This window comes from Nicotiana tabacum, chromosome 23, assembly GCF_000715075.1.
Source record: "Nicotiana tabacum cultivar K326 chromosome 23, ASM71507v2, whole genome shotgun sequence".
Taxonomy (NCBI): domain Eukaryota; kingdom Viridiplantae; phylum Streptophyta; class Magnoliopsida; order Solanales; family Solanaceae; genus Nicotiana; species Nicotiana tabacum.
The window spans coordinates 84,472,272-84,495,404 of NC_134102.1; the positions used below are offsets into that span (position 1 = coordinate 84,472,272).

Consider the following 23,133-nt stretch of genomic DNA (forward strand, 5'->3'; position numbering starts at 1 on the left):
ACACGACCACATCTATCTAATCATCTGCTCAAAATTTGGTGTCACTACATTACGAGCATCTAATGAAGTAACTAAGTCAACTAAATAAATGCATTTGTACGAAAAAGTAATTATGAACACAGTGTGAATTGGATCAATAGCTCACCATGAAGTCTCCAATATAATGCTCCTCTCAACTCAATGATATCGCTTATACAAGTCTCATAACTTGCACATGTGCAAAAGTATAATAGGAGTACAAAATCACAGTACTCAGTAAGTATCAAGTCTAGCCTCGAAGAAGTAGTGGCGAGGGTCGACATCGACATTCACTATCCATCCAATATCAAGTAAATCATAAATAAATTATGAAAATAAGCATGATATCATCAAATGAATACAACAGCTCAAAGAAACACATGTTGTACAGAATTTTGGCATGCTTAACAGATAAAGAGAGCAATTAAGATATCAACTCCTCGATCCTCGTACCAAATATGATTCATGTAAACAACAATTATATCAAATTTCTTCATGAGTCAAGGATATGAACATATGCATGCTCAGGATCCAATAACAATGTGTATAAGAGCCAATGCATGAGTCTAAGCTACCAATGTATGTCCCTGATCTAATATCAACATATATAAGAGCCAATGCATGAGTCTAAGATCCTAATGCACGCCCCTGATCCAATATCAACAACTTACAGCACAAATCCAAGTGTCTGACACAGGCCACGTATACAACAAGTACCAAAAGAATCACGGATGCCTACGCTGACAGAGCCCAAGGTAACATGGGTAATCACCTGACTCCTGAGGGACAGATCCTAATCCAAGTGTTAATCATTTTATAATTAATGATCATCAATCATTGCGGCGCGTAACCCGTTTCAATCATAATATCATAAATCAGTCGATAACCAATATCCACTCACATTGTCCTTAGTGCCAAATTTTTCAATATTTCCATAATATCCAACTCTCTAACTCATGCATATGTATATGAGATGATGTAATAAAAAGCCATCGGAGATGACAATAAGAATGTGGATAAAAAGCTCATAAAGCTATAGAGGACTATGGCAAATCATGTAACACAATTTATCACAACGTCTCAATAAGCAATTTAGCATGTTCTAGCTTAACAAATTGTTTATCATGAGTCAATTAGACCATAGAAACCACCAAAATCATGGAGCAAATATGATATATATATGACTACGAATTTATAATAAAGCTCAACATAGAAGAACAATCATTTATGTTAAATCAACAAGTCATAATCCTAGGCAAGCTCCTAGATCATGAATATAAATTATCACGTAGTCATAGCATCAATTTGGACATAAATAACAACTTCGCATAATCCAACAAAGCACAAATTCAAGTCAATAATATCGGATATGGTCAAGACCTAGCTATGCAAATATAGTCATCACCTCGCATATATTACCTATAGGGATAATTCTCTCTTACAATGATAGATAAGAGATTTTTCTCCGTTCGGTAAGCTAAAATCAAGCAACAATTGCCTATCATCCAAATTCAACTCCAAATGACTCGCATCTAGTCAAATACAACTCAATAACATCAAATAAAGTCATAGGAGCTTCGATCTTTAATCAAATTCTCAAAAGTAAACCATGGCCCACATGGTCAACACCTGAGTCAAGGGTAAATCCCGGCTACCCATAATTCTACGAGTCCAAATATATGATTAGATTTCAAAATCGGGTCCAAATCGACTCTCAAATGCCCCCCAAAATACACCATTTTAAGTTGTAGACAAAAATCCCAAATTTTACTATAAAATTCCAAGTTTTAGGTATAGAAATCCATAGAAAAACAAGATATAAATCCAAATCCAAGTAAAACTTTCTAACCTCTAATGTAGTAGTGAAATTGCTCATCAAATTCACCTCCTCTCAAAGTCTATAGCTCAAAATATAAAATAATGGGTAAAGGTCCCGAAATATAATACTTAAAGGTTTGCTCCAGGTATACTCTTTGCGATCGCGAAGCACAAAATGTCACTGCCCAGAAAGATTTTATTGCGAATGCGGGACCACCATTACGAATGTGATGACCAACCGAACAGCCCACCGTGCACGCGATCTACCCACTGCCAACGCGAAGGCCCAGACCTTCCAGCCGGCTACTTACTCTTACGAACACACTCCTCTCTCGCGAATGCAGAGCATCTACTCCCAGCACTCCGCGAACACGATTTTCTGATCACGAACGCGGTTCACTAAATCCCAGAGACCAAAATTACTCTATGTGAACTCGACCCATTGACCACGAACGCGAAGAACATCAGAACATCAACAATCTCAAAATGGTTCAAAATGATCTGAAATCACCACGAAATTCACCCAAGCCCCTCGGGACCCCGTCCAAACATGCCAACAATTCCATATACATAATCCAAACTTATACAAAGGCTCTAACCACCATAAATAACATCAAAAGCACGAATAGAAGATCCAATCATTCTCTTAACTTCCAAACATTCAAACTTCGCCGAACTTGTCTGCATCACACTTAGACATATCGAATCGCAACTAAACTTTGTACACAAGTCCCAATCACCCAAATGAACCTATCCGAAGTTTCAGAACGCTAATCCAAGCTCGACAATACCAAAGTCAACTCCCGGTCGAACTTATGAATTCTCCAATTCTTTAACTTGCCAACTTTTGACAAATAGGTACAAAATCTTCTTGGAACCTCCAAATCCAATTTCGAACATACGCCCAAGTCCAAAACTATTGTGCATGTCACGACCCAAAAATATCAACCCACCGGGGTCATGATGACGCCTAACACCGCTTGTTAGGCAAGCCAACACATAACAGATAATATGAAAGAATAGCAACTTACAAATAACAACAAGATAAAAATATAAATTAAGAGCAACTCAATAGGTATACATAATAAGTCTAGAACCAACATCTAACGCAAACCATCCCAAGTTGTGTAGTCACACGTGTATGAGCTTTACTATTTTGAAAGAAGTACAATAATGTCCGAAAAGTGAAAACAGTACAACATAAAGAAGAAGGTGACTCTAGGCCTGCGAACTATTTGCAGATCTACGTCGAATCACCCAACTGGTATCCGCTAAGTACTTCTTGGGAATCCGCTGGTACTAATGTCCGATTTACACAAGAAGTGCAGAAGTATAGTATGAGTATAACTGACCCAATATACTCAGTAAGTATCGAGTCTAACCCCGATGAGGTAGTAACGAAGCTAAGACAAGACACCTACAATAAACATCTGCAGTCATATATCAAGAAGTAACAAAATAACAGGTAAAGAATCAAGTATAACAACAAGTTAAGACAAGTAAAAGGGATAACAAGTATGAAAATAAAGGGGCATAAACGGAAAAGTAAAGTGTCATCGAGTAAACCTCATCTCGTAGTATTGCAATAACTATGAACAACGAAGCCACAAACTCAAGTCCACATCAAACTATCAAGGTAAAGAGCAAAATAATTAACAAAACTGTACGGCATCATCCTTCGTATTTTTACTCTTATCCTTATATTACAATATAAAAATAAGCACGGAAACACCCTTCGTGCATATCCTCACATTTACTCAAGTATGGAAATACCCTTCGTGCAATAAATATAATGCATGGAAATACCCTTCGTGCACAATCACTCTTCCTCACAAGTACGTCAACACCATTCGTGCATTTCACTCTTCCTCACAAGCACGACAATACCCTTCGTGTATTTCACTCTTCCTCATCAAGAATCACAAACAACACAATACCAAGCAAGGTGGGAAGCAAATTTAACATCAACAATGGTATTTGAACATAACCCGTTATATGAGAATCTTCCTACAATTAGCACCAATAACCAATAAATATTTTAATGATCTCAACACCCAATATCCCAATGATCTCGACATAGGAAATAACATGAATGGGAGAAATTAAAGAATTATACAATCTATCTAAAGCATGGAAGACATAATACACAAATAACATGGTACAAATATGGCTAATTCAACTCGCATGCTTATCCCATGGCCAACGCATATACATCTGTCACCTTGCATACGCCTCCCCCAATATATATAGTTCAAATATCAAATAGACTCGATTATACATTATTTTCCTCAATTCAAGGTTAACCAAGATACTTACTTCTTACTGGAACACAATCAACAATCCAACACGACTTTTCCATTAGAAAAAGCCTCCAAACCACTCGTATCTAGTCAATTATCATTCAAACACTTAAAACAAGCTTTAAAAATTACCCACAAATAAAAAGAAGTTCAATATTTAACACAATTGAAAAAGTCAATTCGGGCTCATGTGGTCGAAAACTGAAATTAAGACCAAATCTCGATTACTCATTCACCCCCGAGTCCGAATATGTGATTTGTTTCGAACCGACCTTAATTTGAGGTCTAAATATCAGTTTTATAAAATCCTTAAATTCTACCAAAAACTCCCAATTTCTACTTTAAAATTCTCAACTTTGATGATGGAGTTCATGAAAAAGAAATAAAAATTGAACAAAAACAAGTTAAGATTACTAACCAATGAATTTGAGAATAAGTTGCTCTCTAAAAATCGCCTCTATGGAGTCTAGGTTTCAAAAATTGTGTAAAATGAGCCAAGTCCCAAAATTCTCAACTTTTACCCGGCTGCAGATATTCGCAATGCGACAACTGCTCGCAATTGCGAACAAGCCTCTAAGCCTCCAATATCGCAAAAACGATGCCTCCATCGCAAATGCGAACCTGGGAAGTCCGCAAATACGAACAATGCATTGCAAATGTGAAGCTGCCCCTAAATCTTAACAGTTGAAAATACGACTGTCCAACCGCAAATGCGAAGCCTTCAAGTCCGCATATGCGACACAAACTTTGAAAATTTGCGAAGTTCCCAGCTCCAGCCCATCTTCGCAAATGCGAGTCATCCCTCGCAAAAGCGATGCTCGCATTTGCAAGCAGAATCTCGTAAATGTGAGATCTGCAGACTATCAACACCAGCACTTCACCGGCTATGCCAAAACCATTTGAAACTCACCCCAACCCTTCGAGCTCCAATCCGGACATCCACACAAGTTTAATAACATCATACAAACTCGTTTGCAAGCCCAAATAATTAAAATAACATCAAAATTCAAGAATCGATTATTAAAACTCAAGATTTTCAAGTTTAAAACTCAATTTTGCCAACTTTTCACATAACGAGCCGAAATGGCCTCGGGTCACCCGGGACCCCAACCAAACAAGTGTACAATTCCAATATCATAATACTACCGGAATAGTCAAAATACTGATCCGAAGTTGTTTACCAAAAATATTGACCGTGGTCAACTCTAGTCATTTTTAAAGTCAAATATCATATTTTCTTTAAAATTTCACATATAAACTTTCCGAAAAATCTACACGGACCACGCACGCAAGTCATAAATCATCAAATTGAGCTACGAAAAATCTAAAAATATAGAAAAGGGAGCTAGTACTCAAAATGACCTATCGAGTCATTACAGTAAAAACCTATTGAAACCATCAAATCTCGATTCCTAGGTCGTTTACTCAAAAGTCAAACCTTGGTAAACTCTTCCAACTTAAGGCTACATTATTGAGAATTATTCTTCCAAATCAACTCCGGACACTTGAAAATTAAACTCAACCATACACGCAAGGCATAATGCATTAAGTGAAGCTACTCAAAATCTCAAACCGCCGAACAAAATGCTAGAGCTTAAAATGACTGGTCGGATCGTTACACTTGTCCCCTCTTGTATACAACAGTTTGACTACATCGTATGACTCGAACAACTCTGGACTAGTTGTTGAATCCAAAGCTCCATTACTTGAAACACTTTCCTTCAATAAAATCATATTCTCTTTTGTAGAGAAAAGGTTGGAGACTTCTATTTTCTCCTTCCCTCGACTTTCTTCTTCCCGTGCTCTACAACACTTTCCTATACCCAAAGTCCCAAATACAAGGAGGAAAAACCATTATATACATGTGTATAATCTCTTCCATTAAATAATAAGGTAGTGGAATAATAACATAGGTTAGTGGTTACAAATTTAAGCTTTAATGGGTAAGTAGTGGTAGATCACAATGTTAGTGGTTACATGAGTTACACCAAAAATGATAATTATTTTCTTTGCCAATTTATAAACACTAACATGATAAAAGATATACACGTTAATATTATAATTTTAATATTAAAATAGGCATACTCCAAAACTTCCGCTCACCAATGTTTCCATCTTATCAATCGCAAGCTTCATTAAAATCTTCTTTCTTGTTCCTATTTTTGTTTTGGTGTCGCATAATTCTATGGAAAGCCAATTACATATTCAAGAAAATGGAGTTTTCTATTAAGTTTTATCCCAACTGTAATGAAAGTATATTTTTGCCCCAAAATGTTAAGTTACATTATAAATTTGCTTCTCCCTTTCAATGGGTTAACAGGTAAAATGTAATTGAAGGATTAAAGATTATGTTTTTGGTGTCAGGTATTACCTATGATCGAGACAAACATAGGTACATTCTATCTGGACAATTCCCTGCAGAGAAAAAGAAATACTCTTTTTGGAGTAGTAATTATGCTGCGCATCAACACAAATATATATATATATTGGACATTTTCCTTGCAATATTAGAGAAAACAAATACTCCAGCTTTACACTTCCGGGATTTGAGAAAATAAATACAGTAAATAAGTACTCAGCTCGGTGCCCGCTGATGCATAAGGCAATTAAAGCAAGGCATTAGGCCCCAAAATTTTGGGGTCCCATTTTTCACTAGTAGTAGGTGTATGAATTATTAATTTTTATCAATAAATTAAAATAAATATTTTGAAGTAAAAAAGTACAACTTTTCAATAAACTGAAAATAGAAAACTTCAAAATAGATTTGATCAAGTTGAAGCAATAAAAATATTTTTGGTTTTCTATTAGAGGCACAAAATTAATATCACTAGGCAATGCAAATCTGAAAAAATATTGTCTTTACCACAAAAGTTCCTTAAAACATAATAATCACTTCAATATTGATGTTTAAATTTATTTTTCCAATTAAAAAGTATTAAAGGAAAGTAATAGAAGTAGAAGATAATACTCTAGCTGATATTTTCAATCAGATAAAAAGACTTGATTTTTTTGTATCTATGTTTATTAGAAGAAGTCGATTATATTATTAATAATTTGCATCTATAAAAGTTACGGAAATACTTTCAAATAAAAATATGCATTTTTAAAAAAAAAATTAGGCCTTTCATCTAGGTTTGACTTTGGTCACAAATCTTTTTGAGCCGCCCGTGAAATTCAGCTCGAGGAAGATGATGAAAACCTACACACACGTGCTTGTTGATAAACAAGTCCTGGCTTGCAAAAATACCCTTTTGATGGACTACAATGCCTATCTTCTGAACAAATACACATCCCTTCTAAGGCACAGCCATCCCACTTTGCAGTTTGCTTCCCAAACAATATCTCATCAGACCATTCACTAGACAACATATTCTTAGGATCCAATTGATTCTTGGCTGCAATAAACTTGTTAAATTTTAGATACTTCTTCTGCACATCAAGAAATGCTACATTCCTATTTTTAGCCCAATGTGGCTTAGCTCCATACTTAACAAAAGCCATTTGCTCTACTTCTTCCCAAATATCTTGGTTTAATCGCGGGGTTAAGGCATCATTAGCGCGAAAATAGTTAAAATCCAAGACAACTGAATCTTCGCTTTGACCTAAATATGCTTCCGAGGCCTTGATGAAACGAAAGAGGAATCCGTTATAAATGTCAACACCACACATGTTTTCTGGCTTGACTAAATCGCGTAATTTTTTCACATCACGTATGAAATCTCCAAATTTTGAAGCTGGAAATTTGGCTGTGGATTCATAGAAGAAGAGTCCATTGATTCTTGGATCCCAAGCACATGTGTTAGTGATGTCTATAGGAGATGAGTATAAACAAGAACCTGAAGTTTGCATTTTCCCGTGAGGACCCACTACTGGATATCCAGTGAAGATTAACTTGTTGTTTTTTAATCCATTTGCTATCAATCTCTTATAGGACACGAAAGAACTTGCCATTGTGCATTTGCCACCCACGTTTCTCGTGTTTTCAAAGCCTTTTTCTGCAAAACAAAATAGTATATATAATTGTGAAGGTACATACATTAAACTACAAATAATTAAATGTTAACTCCACAAATTGTGTTTTAACATCACACTAATCATAGGGGTCACCTAATCCCTTCACTGAGCTTTCTTTGCCAGAAATAGCAAAACTATTACAAAAAAACTATGACACAAGTTATCAAATTTACCGATTCCTCGATTGCATGTCGAATGAATATATTAACTTACGTATATACAATGAAAAAAAACTATTATTTGTAATTGATATATCTTATTAAGTGATTTGTACTCATTTCCTGTGTTAGAGTAAGGATGCATATTTTAATGTTTCTATAAACTAATTCCATAATATTAATATTAATAATTAGATAGAATAATATATACCTGTGGCTCGAACAGACTTAGAGAGCAGAATAAGATTGGATTGAAATCCCAGAAAATCATTGACACCATCGCCTGATGTGTTTAAGGGGACTCTGTTATCATATCTGTACACAGCAGTACGTCTAGAAGGGTACCATTGAATGTCACCAAATTCATTCTTCCTTGCATGTTCCATAAACTCATCTTCTATATCACTATCATTCGTGAAATTGTATGTTATACTTCTTTTGAATGCTGGCTCCAATTGAAACGTCACCTACACAAAAATGCAGGTACAACGTTCATATTCTATTATACACTTAAAAAATTAGGCCGGGTTTCACTTTCCTCTATATCGTTCCAATTTTGTGGGGTGTCCTAATATAGGGGCACTTTAACTTTTCTCACATCAGAAGCGGAACAGGGGTGCAAGGGGAATTCCCTTGTAATTTTGATAGTGTGTCAAGTTTTCACACCTTTTCACTAATTAATTTGATAATGTAGGGCTAAGTTAATCCAAAATACTGTTAATATTCTCCACTTTAGGTCAAACCCGAATAGTTTTCTCGAAAAGGCCTCGCACCAAAGATTATCCTATAGCTTATATATAATTTTCTTTTCTTTTTAGCTACCATATTGAATCAAGGGTCACAATCCACCCACAACACCTACAAATGGTTCTTGATGACATCAATTATAACCTGAGAGATCAACTTGTACAGATTGAATTCAGGCACTACTATAGAGAGGCCAAATGGGCCTGCAGAATCTCCCTACTGAAATTAGAGGACAATTGAGACTAGTTGATGAAGATGTACAATGTGAACCTTGTTACTTTTTGTGGACCGACAGATCAATACTATTCATTGAGGCTATTTCTCTGGACTCCCAAGTAAAAGCTTCAATGAAGAACATTATCATTTTTATATATGCAACAAAGTTAATAGATTCTCCTCTTTTCCTTTCTGATGTACCATAATCTATTTTCTCTTATTATAGAAGCGGCAGTTGAGCTCCTCAGGAGTCAGTGTCATCAACATGCTTGCCTAGCATACTACGCGAGTGTCCACTTGATTTTCTAATAGGTGCATGTATACCTTTTCTAATAGGTGGGGGCCCGTTTGAATTTTCTTCACATTCTCACTCTATTTCCCAAATGTGAATTTGTAGGGCTTTCTATTATAATAGCCACGTGCACTAGACTACCGATTACAGCACATCATAGTAATAAATAGTAATGATGATGATCCTACGAATTCAAGTTTCTGACAGCTTCCGAAAATTTTGTTTACAAGTACAAAAACAATATGCAATGTTTGCTAACAAGTTTTTAATTGTTAATAGAATAATACGGCAGAAAAAGTAAATAAAAAAGGTAATAAACTATAGCTAACCAACTTTGCCTAGTAATGTAAATAAACAAAAATGTAGAAATTATTTACCGAATCTAATGTAGAACAAAATATAAAAGTATTTTTCTTGATATTATAATAAACATACAAAGTTCAACAATTTAAAAATATATAGCGATCATCTATTTTTGTGGTTAAAAAAGGGAGAAAAGTAACTCAAAAACTTTTTTAGAACACTTTTTAAAAAAAAGAAAATTATTGCTAACATTGTAACATGTTGAAACCATCACATTTACTGCACATCAATCCTCAAAATTGAGAAGAGTTATAGAAAGATGAGCGGTAAAAAAAAAACCTCAAAATGGGTATCTCACTTTTACTGGCACCATATTATGTACATTTAGTATTTATGTTTGATGATAATAAGTAACTCATAACTGAGTTTATAAAATCTTATTTTGTAATGTTATACAATATATTATTTTTTTTATTACCGGTACTTAGAGTGAAAAGAATTATTTGAGATTCATAAATACAATCACCTAAAATATGACGTTATATGAATTATGTGCAAATTTGTGTAAAAGAGGCAAAAAGATTATTTTCTAATTATCAAAAATTAATACAACTTCAACAGCTGGTAACTAATATTCCAAGTGAGAAATTTGCAGTTGCAAAAATCAATCAAAAACTTGAAAATACAATAAAAAGAAGAAGAATAATCATCTATTTAAAAATAAATCTATCATATCTTCATTTTGCCGTACTTTAATTTTAAAAAATAGTAACTATGGTACGTGATTTGCCATGAGAAATGATCGAATATGAGTAAAATCTTCCGAAGAGTATAATAGCTAAACCGTTTTTCAGCCAACTTTAATCACAAAAGAAAAAGTCATTATTCAATACCATTAGATATTAATTAAAAAATTTTAAACTTTGTAATATAAAATTATAGAATAAAAAGGGAAAAGCAAAATATTTGTCTTTGCAATTTAAACCACAAGTGATGTTATCATCCTAATTTTGCAAGAAGGATTGACCAAAATCATTGTTCCCGCAAATAGACCAAACACATGAGTTACTTTCGTTTAAATCACTTCCCAGTAATTTTCTTAGGTACATACTACTCTTTACCTTACTTATATTGTGAATAAATATACAAAAAATTAATTTTAATTAATAAATCCTTAACAAATAAAACACGATATTATAAATAGTAAAATAGCATGTGCAAGTACAAACGAGGTAAATTTATTCTTCGTATTCACAAATAACAAAAATTTTAACTTTGTTTATATCACCTTATAAATATGTTAATCCCTTCGTTCCAATTTATATGATGATGTTTGACTGTACATATTATTTAAGAAAGAAATTAAAAAATTTGAAATTTGTGGTCTAAAATATGTTATAAATATTTCTATGGCCTGAAATTATTTTATTAAGAGTAAAATAAAAACTTTAAATTTAAATTATTCTTAAATATAAAAAGATATCATTCTTTTTAAAATATACTAAATAAAGAAATGTGTTACATAAAACGAGACAGAGGAAAAAAAAATTACTCCCTCCATTTCAATTTATGTATCTATTTAACTGGGCACAGAGTTTAAGAAAAAAGGAAAGACCAAATCTACTCAATGCCCAAATCTACTCCAAATAAGTTTAAATTTGAAACATAACTTCAAATATTATAAAGAACAAATCTCATTCATCAATTTATCGAAACAACAACAAATTTAACATACCCATTTTGCAACTACGAAGAAGAAGAAGAAACTCTAAACACAAAGAAGAAGAAGAAAACATCAGAAGAGAAAAAGAGAAAAATGTATGTATCTCAAGTTATCTAAAAATTGGGTATTAGTTAAAAAAATTTAAAAATGGTATAAATTCAATGGGTGACATAAAACTAGACGCCACATAAAAGTTTTACATTTGACTATAGTTGTTGGACCCCGGCACAGCCTGGGCTAATCGTAACTAGTCATATATATAAGGGGAAGTCGCCTTTATTTTGTTTAATAAATATCTTATGTAAACAGGGGCGGCTTAACAGTATTTGTGGCTTGATAAGAGGCCCTAAACTTTATTTTATTTTTTTAAAATCACACACACATACGTGATATATATATATATATATTTGATATATATATATATTTGAATTCTATTTTTCTAATATTTTGAGATACAAAATTATTAATAACTTTTTATAATCGATCTCTCCTAAAAATATTTTGGACAATATTAAAATAGTTTTTAACTCTTTTATTTTAGTTTTGAACAACTTGATTCATATTTTTCGTAGCATATTTAAATTCTAATAAATGAATAAAAGACAATATATATAAATATGAAGTAAGAATAAAATGAGATGATAATAACACTTGAAAGTTCTAATAATAGAATTTAATTCAAGAAAATGATGACTTGATTTCAAGATATCTTTTTGCTCCTTCAATAACAGAAAATGCTTGAAACTTCAGGAAAAAATAAAAAAGAATGCACGATATATGATATCAATAGTACTTTTAAGATATGTGGGTTTTCGAAAAATACTATTCCTATTAAGTTATCAGACTTAAACTCGAAAAAAGCAAGAAAGAGAATATATAAGAGTATAAAGTTATGCGAGCGATTAACTCTTGGACAAACCAAGAAAGAAAATGAATAGTGTAAAAATATGATTTAGTACTACATATTTTCTGATGAAAAATGGGTAAAAAGTGGAATATAATAATTTCACTTGTTAGATTTTTTGTTCATACAAAAAAAAGTTGGAAAGAAATTCACATTTATAAAAAGTATTACGCTCACTTCAATTAGTTACACATCTATTCTTTCCTTTTATAAAAAAATATCTAATTTTCAAGGTAAAAACTGTTCATTATTTTTCTAAAACAGACTATAAATTTATTTTGATATTAAAAAAATGAGCCCCCAAATTTGGGGCCTCGAGCAAATGCTTTAAAGCTTTACCCTATAGCCTGCCTCTATGTAACTAGGAGGAGTCCTCCGACCATAGCTGTACGGTAAGTAGTTTATTGATTGAATAGTCACACCATCTTTAGCAAGACATATAGTTGACTCGTTTAACTACTTAGAGGTTGGGTTTATGTTCCTCTCTTTGTGATTTTCTGACATAGTAGGGGTTATAATATAATGTCAAACTCATATGAAAAATCGATCATTGTGGGGACTTTATTTGCAGCACCGGCAGATATTATGCAGTACTAGTGCAGTAGTGCTTATCGCTTGAACAAGTTCGATTTGAAATGAAGTGACTTGAATGATTACTAACTAATCAATCAGCTTGTTACTTTTGGCATTCAGTTGATGCTCTAATGGGAAATGTTAAATGTCATTCCCATTCTGCAGCCAAAAAAGAAGAAAAATAGTGACCTGTTCCCAATCATGCTCTGGATGCCTCTCTTTTTGTTTTTTGCGTTAGATTCCAGTCTGTCTACCTAAAAGTAATGAGCCAATATGATAAAACTCTGTAATTGAGATAAATTCTTAAATAATGGTATCCCTAGTATAACTTATTTTTGTCTCTTAGGCTAGAGATAATACTAGTAGTACTAATGATTTTACAGCTATAGAAAGAGACATTTATAAATCGAAAAAATGTAAATGAACTAATCACACTCCCGATGGAAAGAACAAGTTGATAAACCAATTAATTATCCGTAATTTCAGCTCTAAAGTGATTTCCTTAATTCTCTAAGGAAATCAATTCTTAAAAATGTATGAATTACGACAATCGAAAGAAACCAACTTGGACATACGAATAAACTAGACAGGAAAATAACTTAAACCCTCCTAATTAAATTTATTGAATAAAAAGGAAACAAACATATTTTATATATATAAAGAATATGAAAGAAAAATGCTTGTTACCTTAGAAATGATGCCAAGCAATCCAAGAGAAACTTTAGCAGCATTGAACAGTGGATCTTGTGGTATTAATTTGATTATTTTGGCATAGCCATTAGCTTCATTTGCTGGTACAATAAGACTCAGACCAGTAACATGATCATGAACTGCTCCTCCTTTGCCCCACCACGAACTACCGTGAGCCCCCGTACTTATTACTCCGGCAACCGTCACTCCCTCCCAATATGGCGCGGCCACTAAACTCAACCCCGCCTTTTCAATCGTATCGATAAACTTCCGGAGTCCAACTCCGCCATCAGCGGTGGCAGTACGTTTTTCCACGTCGACATTAATATTTGAGTCGTATTTTTCAGTACTAATAAAGACAGCAGCATTTCCAGTACTGGGGCATGCTAGTTTAGGAATGGTGTGTGAAAATCTTGTGACAACTTTGACTTTAAGGTTGTTCTTGTTGGCATTGGCTAATTCTTGTCGAAGCTCTTCTTCTGTTGTGGGATAGACAATTTTTGGAGCGTGACATGTTTGTCTGTCACCCCAAATACCGTAGGAATTGGAAAGCTGGCAATCTGTTTTATTGCATTTGATAGGGTTTGGTGGTGGCATAGCAGAAGAGATGGTTACAAGTGTGGCTAAAACCCATAGAAGAACTAGGTGGTGGCCGCGGCAGAGATCAGCCATTATCTTTTGAAATCTTGGTTGTGATTATTGATGGAGGATGTTTATAAAGATGAATGTTGCTTCAAAGGGAAGTGAAGGTGGGGTTGGGATATATTGCCATTGAGTGGAGACAGGGGAGTATTTAGGCCTTTTACGTAAATCCCAAACAAAGACACATTTGAGCTAAATAAATAAATGAATTTAAGGAATATGCACTGACCAAGTATAGATTAATTGTTTACACAATTCGTATAGTTTAACCTTAGATAATAGGTTAATTGTTATTTTTATTAGCTTACCTATTAATGCTTTTTATAAGATCTATTTTTACCTTATAATTTATCTTACAATATAAATATTTCAGTTACATTCTCCAGGCAATCAAATTTAAATTCTGAATAAATAAAGACTTCGCATTTGATTGCGGAGATGCTCAAATTTGACTTCTTTGTCTAATATTTCTAGTGTTTTCATTCTTTATTGTGTGGGCTTTTCTTGTTTGTGACGTACGCATAGCATAATGTAGTTTTCTGACAAAGTTTTGGATTTGTTCGACGTTCAGTTTTGTGGCTATTTAAGATCTAAGTATCTTTTGATGTGATATGGACTTCATCACTAAAGAAATTATCTTCCTTTCTGCTTCCTTCACCAGAAAGGAGCAAAATATGAAAACCTCGCCATTGCTGAAACATAAGAAATAGTATAATGAGAATATGCTCTCTTCAACGGCCACTGGTTAGCTAAAATCTTTATATATCTTGCATTCCAGCTTCTATTTTAGGAACAATACGCGTCCATTTTCTGTTTTATCTCGTTTGACTAAATTGCCTTTTAAGACAATCAATTTCTTTAAGATTGGTTCTCTTCAAAATTTGAAGCTACAGATATGAGCGTATCGGATGTCTTAGATCACAATACTTCTCCTTCTTTCAATTGCGTGAAAAGTATGGCTAACGTTGTAGATTTTAAAAAACAGGAGTAATCGATTCTCAACTCTGGTGGGCTCGTGTTCACATTTCTTGTAAAGTTAATCGTTTCCCATTAGAACTCCGCTTTTCCATAAAAGCAAAATTGTTATTCTCTCGGTTTCAATTTAGTTAAATATTTTTTTTATTAGTCAGTTCCAAATATAATGGTATATTTTTATAATTAAAAATAAATTAATTTTAAACTCTTCACTTTATCCAAGTTATCTTTAATGAGAAATTTTTATAATCACACAAATGTCATGGCTCCACAAAGTTTTTATCCTTTAAACTTTTAAGACCATAAATTTTAAAAGTCTTATTTTTTTTTTTAAAACTAGTGAAATGAATGGAGTACCTCTTTATTATGCTAACCGATTGAGTTCTCCCGTCTCATATTTTATTTAATTTGCTCCTCTGATTGCAGAACAAATGTATAACATTCCAGCCCACTACAATTATTGTTTGTTTTGCTCTAGGTCGGTACAACTTTAAAATACCTGTGTAAGGCTTGCTTTCTCGTATGCTCAATGTTTCTCCTGTATTTTTCTAATATAAAATTTACCTAAAGTGTCGCCTGGTTAGAAATACACCTACTCGTAATACCCTACGAGAAGAATAAGGTTTGCTAGCAATACGCAGAACACTAATACACCGCTATTCTGTTATTGGATAGTGATGTTGTCACGGCTAGGGGTGGTCTGGTTCGATTTGGATCGATTTTTTCCTAAAAAGAAACCAAACCAAATAAGTCGGTAATTATTCAAATATTGGAATCAAACTAAACCAATTAAGTCGATTTTTTATCGATTCAGTTTTTGTCGGTTTTGGTCGGTTTTTCGGTTTTTTCGGTTATTTATCGGGTTTTTTCTTAAATATGAGACATACACTACCAAATAAATATTTCGGAGATTACATTTTCAACTTAACACTATCAAACCAATTGCTCTTTGAGAAATCTATCATTTATCAAGATATATTGATGATAATTGAATCAAATAGTGATGAATAATTTAAGTACTCAATTAAAAATCGATTATTTTTAACATGAAATAAATTCTTGTACTTAGCAAAAGAAAACTACCAATCAATCTAAAATGTAAAGGCAAAGAATTAGATTATTATAATTGTAAAAAACTAGACTAAAAATATAAACGACTAATATGTACTATAAAATTTTAGAAACTTTATATAAAAATATAGATATATTTGTAATAATAAATTTAAATAGCTAATTTTATAGTCGGTTTGGTTATTTTTTTCGGTTATTTTTTATTAAAACCAAAACCAAACCAAATTTGATCGGTTTTTAAAATTCAAAACCAAAATCAAACCAAACCTAAAAAGTATCAATTTTTTTGATCGATTTAATTCGCTTTTCGATTTTGTTTGATTTTTCGAGTTTTTATGAACATACCTAGTCATCGCCCAAATGGCCATGACCAGCATCAAACGAGCCTAGTGGCTATTGAATGAGCCTTTTTCCTGACATCAACTAAATAATATTAAGCATGCATCCCATATGTACATATAAAGTGGCTATCACATATCTAAATTAAAACCTCGTGAGGCGTAGCCCAAATAAAATATCTAAGTACATATAAAACTACCCACGGTGGATTGGGAGCTTTTATGAAATATTTTAGACTTCTTTGCATTTTACAGCCTTAATGTACGCATTTTTTTTTAATATGCAGCCTTCTAAATTTTTTCATGATATGCGCCTCGATCTCTTCAACTTCTTACAAAACCACAAAAGATCCATTTAGTTTAATTAACTTACGACAGTAAAATAAGAAAAACACAATTACAATTTCTCAAAAATACAATAGTCAACAACTCTTACGGCATTGAAAATAACTACTCTTCAGACGAAAAGAATTACATTCCATTGAAGAAAATTGACGATGAAATTACATACGTACTTCTTTTTTCAGTACCGAATATGAGTACATACTTCCAAAGAGAAAATTCTCTCTCTGAAAAAGAATTTGTATTTCTAGGTGAAGGTTGTTGAATGATTATTCTTGAAAATTAAAAAGTACTAGCCCACATGGTCAACTAGCTGCAAGAACCATTTTGTCGAAAGCATCAAACAAAAGGCTAATGGAAAGTAGAACAAAGCTTTCCATAAAGCTTCCTAGCTAAGACCCTCAACCGGAAAGATTAAACTTTCTAACACTTTCTGCAAATAATCTTGGGAAAAGGCCCAAAAATGACCTTATGAGATTCGAAATGGATCAATTATAACCTTCGTTTAAACTTGAGTCCAAAAATGACCCTACCGTTATAGAATGAGTCTAATAATGCCCTTGTGTTATTCGAAATGGATCAATTATAATTCTCGTTTAAATTTGAGCCCACCAATGACCCTGCCATTAAAGAATGGGTCTAATACTGCTATTTCTCTCAGTTAGTAATGATTAGGGGTGTAAAATAAATATTTAAAAACTGACAAAACCATGCTGAATCAATTTTTAGGTTTCTTCTAATAAAACCGTAGGTTTTTATATAAATCTATAATTGTACCGATAATTAGAGTAGATTTTTTATTTTATAAAAATAAACCGAAAAAATATCTAACCGTACCGAATAAATTAACATGTGAAACATATATTTATATATTAATTTTAAAAATAATAATGTATTAAAATTTATACATTATTTATATTAATACATTATTATTTACAAATATAAATATTAGACTCATTCTTTAACGATATGGTCATTAGTGGGCTCAAATTTTAAACTTATTCGACTCATTCTTTATAAATATTAGACCCATTATCATTTTTAAACTTAATATATAAATATCGAACCGTACCGAATAAATTTACATGTGAAACATATATTTATACTGGGTCTAATAATAGGTCCGATATATTTACATGTGAAACATATATTCACATGTAAATTTATTCGGTACGGTTTAATATTTTTTCGGTTTATTTTTATAAAATAAAAAACCTACCCTAATTATCGGTACGGTTATAAATTTATATAAAAACCTACGATTTTATTAAAAGAAACCTAAAAATTGGTTCGGCACGTTTCTGTCGGTTTTTAAATATTCATTTTACACCCCTAATCATTACTAACTGAGAGAAATAGCAGTATTAGACCCATTTTTTAATGGCAGGGTCATTGGTGGGCTCAAATTTAAACGAGGGTTATAATTGATCCATTTCGAATAACACAAGGGCATTATTAGACCCATTCTATAATGGTGGGGTCATTTTTGGACTCAAATTTAAACGGGAGTTATAATTGATCCATTTCGAATACCACAAGGTCATTTTTGGGCGTTTTCCCATTAATCTTTAATTGTATGAGAATTTTGACCATCCCCAGCAAAGGTTTCATTCTTATTCATCACCTTTATTTGGGTTGTGACGTTTAATACTTCAATACCACATAAGGGGATGATTTGTGTGGTATTCAATTTTTGCGTGCACTTGATTATCGAAGGACCTCATTCTTTGATGCATTCCTTACATTACAACTGCGGAATAAATAAGACAGAAAGTAAAGAACATAAGAATTTTTACGTGAAAAACACCCGGCACAAAAAGGAAAAAAAACTACGACCTACTTCCCAGTAGAATTTTTTTCAAATACTTCACTAAACGCTGAACCAAAACAATGTTTACAAACTCTTGAAAATCTAAGGATTAAACTCTAACCCTTGTAGCAACACGTCACGGGCTGTTGCTACTACTTCAAGTTAACTCTAACTTGAATGATACGACTCAAGTACCTAGCACAATTTTCTTCTTAAGAAAGCTGCAAGGTATAACTTAAAAGCTCCTACTACACTTGAACTAGAATTAAAGGCAGACACATGAAACTAGTTTTTTTAATCTGGTTCATATAGCTTTAGGTTCGCACCCTTGAATCTCATAGAAATTGCTCACAAAATGCCTTGTTATTTTGCTCTCTGTTCTGCTTAACTTTAGTATATATATGTGTAATCACATGTAAAAGAGAGCAAACTGATATTTATAGAGTTAGTAGAATAAGGATTAACTAGAAGTCTGATACTTTACTCTTCCTTGGTGGAAGAGTTCTATATATAGAGGTGTAATAATTAATTTAAATAGCTACTTCTATAGTCGGTTTGGTTCAATTTTTTTGATTATTTTTTAATTAAAACCAAAATCAAACCAAGTTTGATCGATTTTTAAAATTCAAAATCAAAATCAAACCAAACCTAAAAAGTATTGATTTTTTTGATCGATTTAATTCGCTTTTCGATTTTATTTGATTTTTTGAATTTTTATGAACATACCTAGTCATCGCCCAAATGGCCATGACCAGCATCAAACGAGCCTAGTGGCTATTGAATGAGCCTTTTTCCTGACATCAACTAAATAATATTAAGCATGCATCCCATATGTACATATAAAGTGGCTATCACATATCTAAATTAAAACCTCGTGGGGCGTAGCCCAAATAAAATATCTAAGTACATATAAAACTACCCACGGTGGATTGGGAGCTTTTATGAAATATTTTAGACTTCTTTGCATTTTACAGCCTTAATGTTTGCATTTTTTTTATTATGCAGCCTTCTAAATGTTTTCATGATATGCGCCTCGATCTCTTCAACTTCTTACAAAACCACAAAAGATCCATTTAGTTTAATTAACTTACGACGGTAAAATAAGAAAAATACAATTACAATTTCTCAAAAATACAATAGTCAACAACTCTTACGGCATGGGAAAATAACTACTCTTCAGACGAAAAGAATTACATTCCATTGAAGAAAATTGACGATGAAATTACATACGTACTTCTTTTTTCAGTACCGAATATGAGTACAAACTTCCAAAGAGAAATTCTCTCTCTGAAAAAGAATTTGTATTTCTAAGTGAAGGTTGTTGAATGATTATTCTTGAAAATTAAAAAGTACTAGCCCACATGGTCAACTAGCTGCAAGAACCATTTTGTCGAAAGCTCAAACAAAACGCTAATGGAAAGTAGAACAAAGCTTTCCATAAAGCTTCCTAGCTAAGACCCTCAATTGGAAAGATTTAACTTTCTGCAATTAATCTTTGATTGTATGAGAATTTTGACCATCCCCAGCAAAGGTTTCATATTTATTCATCACCTTTATTTGGGTTGTGATGTTTAATACTTCAATACCACACAAGGGGATGATTTGTGTAGTGTTCAATTTTTGCGTGCACTTGATTATCGAAGGACCTGATTCTTCGATGCATTCCTTACATTACAATTGCGGAATAAATAAGGCAGGAAGTAAAGAATATAAGAATTTTTACGTGAAAAACATCAGGCTCAAAAAGGTAAAAAAAATCACGACCTACTTCTCAGTAGGATTTTTTTCAAATACTTCACTAAACTCTGAACCAAAACAATGTTTACAAACTCTTGCAAACCTAAGGATTAAACTCTAACCCTTGTGGCAACACGTCACGGGTTGTTGCGACTACTTCAAGTTAACTCTAACTTGAATGATACAACTCAAGTACCTGGCACAATTTGCTTCTAAAAAAAGCTGCAAGATATAACTTAAAAGCTCCTACTACACTTGAACTAGAATTAAAGGCAGACACATGAAACTGGTTTTTTAATCTGGTTCATATAACTTTAGGTTCGCACCCTTGAATCTCATAGAAATTGCTCACAAAATGCCTTGTTATTTTGATCTCTGTTCCGCTTAACTTTAGTATATATATGTGCGATCACATGTAAAAGAGGGCAAACTGATATTTATAGAGTTAGTAGAATAAGGATTAACTAGAAGTCTGATACTTTACTCTTCCTTGGTGGAAGAGTTCTAGTTAACTTCAAACTTCCAGCCGTTTTCTTATCTTGGATAGAGTTCTCTTCAAGTAATGAGTTATCCTCCTTATAAACGGTAAAGGTCCAACTATACCCTTGTACTTTCAAAAATGGTCTAAGAATACCCCTCATTATACTATTGGGTTATCTATACCCCTACAGTCATACTTTGGGTTCAAATATATCCCTCATTTAAATGGAGGGACACGTGTCATCGTCCAATTAGACAATTCTAAATAGCTCCTAATTAATTAAAAAGACCTATTACCCATACCCGAAAAGCAATTTTTTTTTACAAAAAAGCTTCTTTAAAAAAATGAAAAATATTTTCTAAAACAATGTTTTAGTAAAAACTGGAAAACAAAACTGAAAAGCAATTTTCTAAGTTTTTTCCCATCTTTCTTCTTCCACTTGGCAGCAGCCTTCTTGGCATTCTCAGCTAAGGTCTTTCTCAAGTTGACCTCACTCTGCTTCTTTTGGCTCCTTGTAGTTCTTCCTCTTGTAGGAGGAGTTTCTACAGGGATATAAGAGACATACTTTCTCTTCTTTCCACCCATACCTTTTTCCAAGGATTTTTACACTAGCACTCTTCTTCTTTTTAAAGTTGTTGCTATCAAACACATTCTGCAGCAAATCATGAAGGGGATATTTTCTAAAAGGAGCAGGTTCTTGGAACCGTTTTCTCAACCTAACTAGCCCTTCTGTTGCAGTAGTGTGTCTCCAATTCAAAATTCCCTTCTTTATCAACACTCTCCTCACTCCACACAACCATTGCCCATGTTTCTTTATCCATCCATATACAAGTGGGCGAAATATATCCAGTCACTCGTATTTCTTTCCTTCTCCTCACATCTACCTCAACACCCTTAATCTTTTTTTCTTTTTTTTTTTTATTTTTACCACTAATATCTGCATCTTTTCCAACCATCCTTATTTCTACACCAGCAATAGAACCAACCAACACAAAGCGATTTTTATGATTTTCTTGGCTTTCCGATCCCGCAGTAGAAGATTGAATCTCAGAAGTTAGCTATTCAATTTTAGATGAAACTAGTCCTTCCCCCTCAATCGCAGACTAGAAAAAGTCATCTGAATTTTTGTGTTTCTTCTGCTTGACTGGCTTGTAGTTTCTCGTTTAATTTCTCAGCATGTTCTCTGCATGCTACTATTTTGCGCGTAATCATTTTGACATGTTTTTTCTGAGTTTGGGTGGTTGAATGTGTTGGTGACAAATCTTTAGGTGGTGAAGAAGGATTTGCGGAGGTTTTGAAATTTTCAGGGGTGTTTTCCATTTCATCAATTCAAGAATCTAAGAGAGTTTTAGGATTTTTCTATTTTGAGTTTTCAAAAGTTTGGAGAGAAAGGGAGTTTTCTATTTCTATTTCTATTTTTATTTCTATTTTGAGTTTTCTATTTTGAGCAAGTAAGATCACTTTAAAGAGAGATGAATTTGATTGACTAATGACAACTTTTTGAACTTAGACGTCTACTCTTATTCGGAGTTTTAGTTTTGAAGAGATGTTGGACTCTTCCCGAAAAATTTGGAAATTATGATGTGTGGGATTTTTGTGGTGGAAACTAGTTCATTTGTAATTGCTCAGTTTAAAATAGATTTTAGGATAAAGTGGGACTCATTTTTAGATCATGATTCTTAAGCAGTTATTTCAACTTATGCGGAGTGTAGAATACATACCTTATAAGCTCGATGAACCAGGTTCTTCACTGAAAGTTCTATTGTGTAAGACTGAATTTTTCAAGAAAATAAGGGTAATATCATTAGACATCAGTGAAATATTTTAGTACATGGCACAAGAGTATAGTAATAAAAGTATGAGACTGAGCAATATCTAATCTATTTATTTACAAAATTTATAAATTATCTAACCAATAATTGAGGTAGGGTCGGTTTCGTTTAGGTGATCTTACTCATCCCTAATTCTAACTTGTTCCTTT

General features: G+C 32.9%; 1 protein-coding gene across 1 annotated transcript; it reads right to left on the reverse strand.

Moving 5' to 3' along the window:
* Window positions 1–6,635: 6,635 nt before the first annotated feature.
* LOC107824953 (L-gulonolactone oxidase 3) lies at window positions 6,636–14,528 on the reverse strand. The gene is made up of 3 exons (XM_075246286.1): window positions 13,754–14,528; window positions 8,520–8,775; window positions 6,636–8,131 (listed from the first exon to the last, which is right to left on the reverse strand). The coding sequence occupies exons 1-3, from the start codon at window positions 14,426–14,428 to the stop codon at window positions 7,311–7,313; spliced, it is 1,752 nt and encodes a 583-aa protein (XP_075102387.1). The 5' UTR covers window positions 14,429–14,528; the 3' UTR covers window positions 6,636–7,310.
* Window positions 14,529–23,133: the final 8,605 nt, after the last annotated feature.

Excerpts from the sequence above, each read along its gene's own strand:
- LOC107824953 (XM_075246286.1), bottom strand. The coding sequence starts at position 14,428 with ATGGCTGATCTCTGCCGCGGCCACCACCTAGTTCTTCTATGGGTTTTA. Across the intron at positions 8,776-13,753 it reads TGCTTGGCATCATTTCTAAG|GTGACGTTTCAATTGGAGCC; the intron begins GTAACAAGCATT and ends ATTTTTGTGTAG. Across the intron at positions 8,132-8,519 it reads TAAGTCTGTTCGAGCCACAG|AAAAAGGCTTTGAAAACACG; the intron begins GTATATATTATT and ends TTTGTTTTGCAG.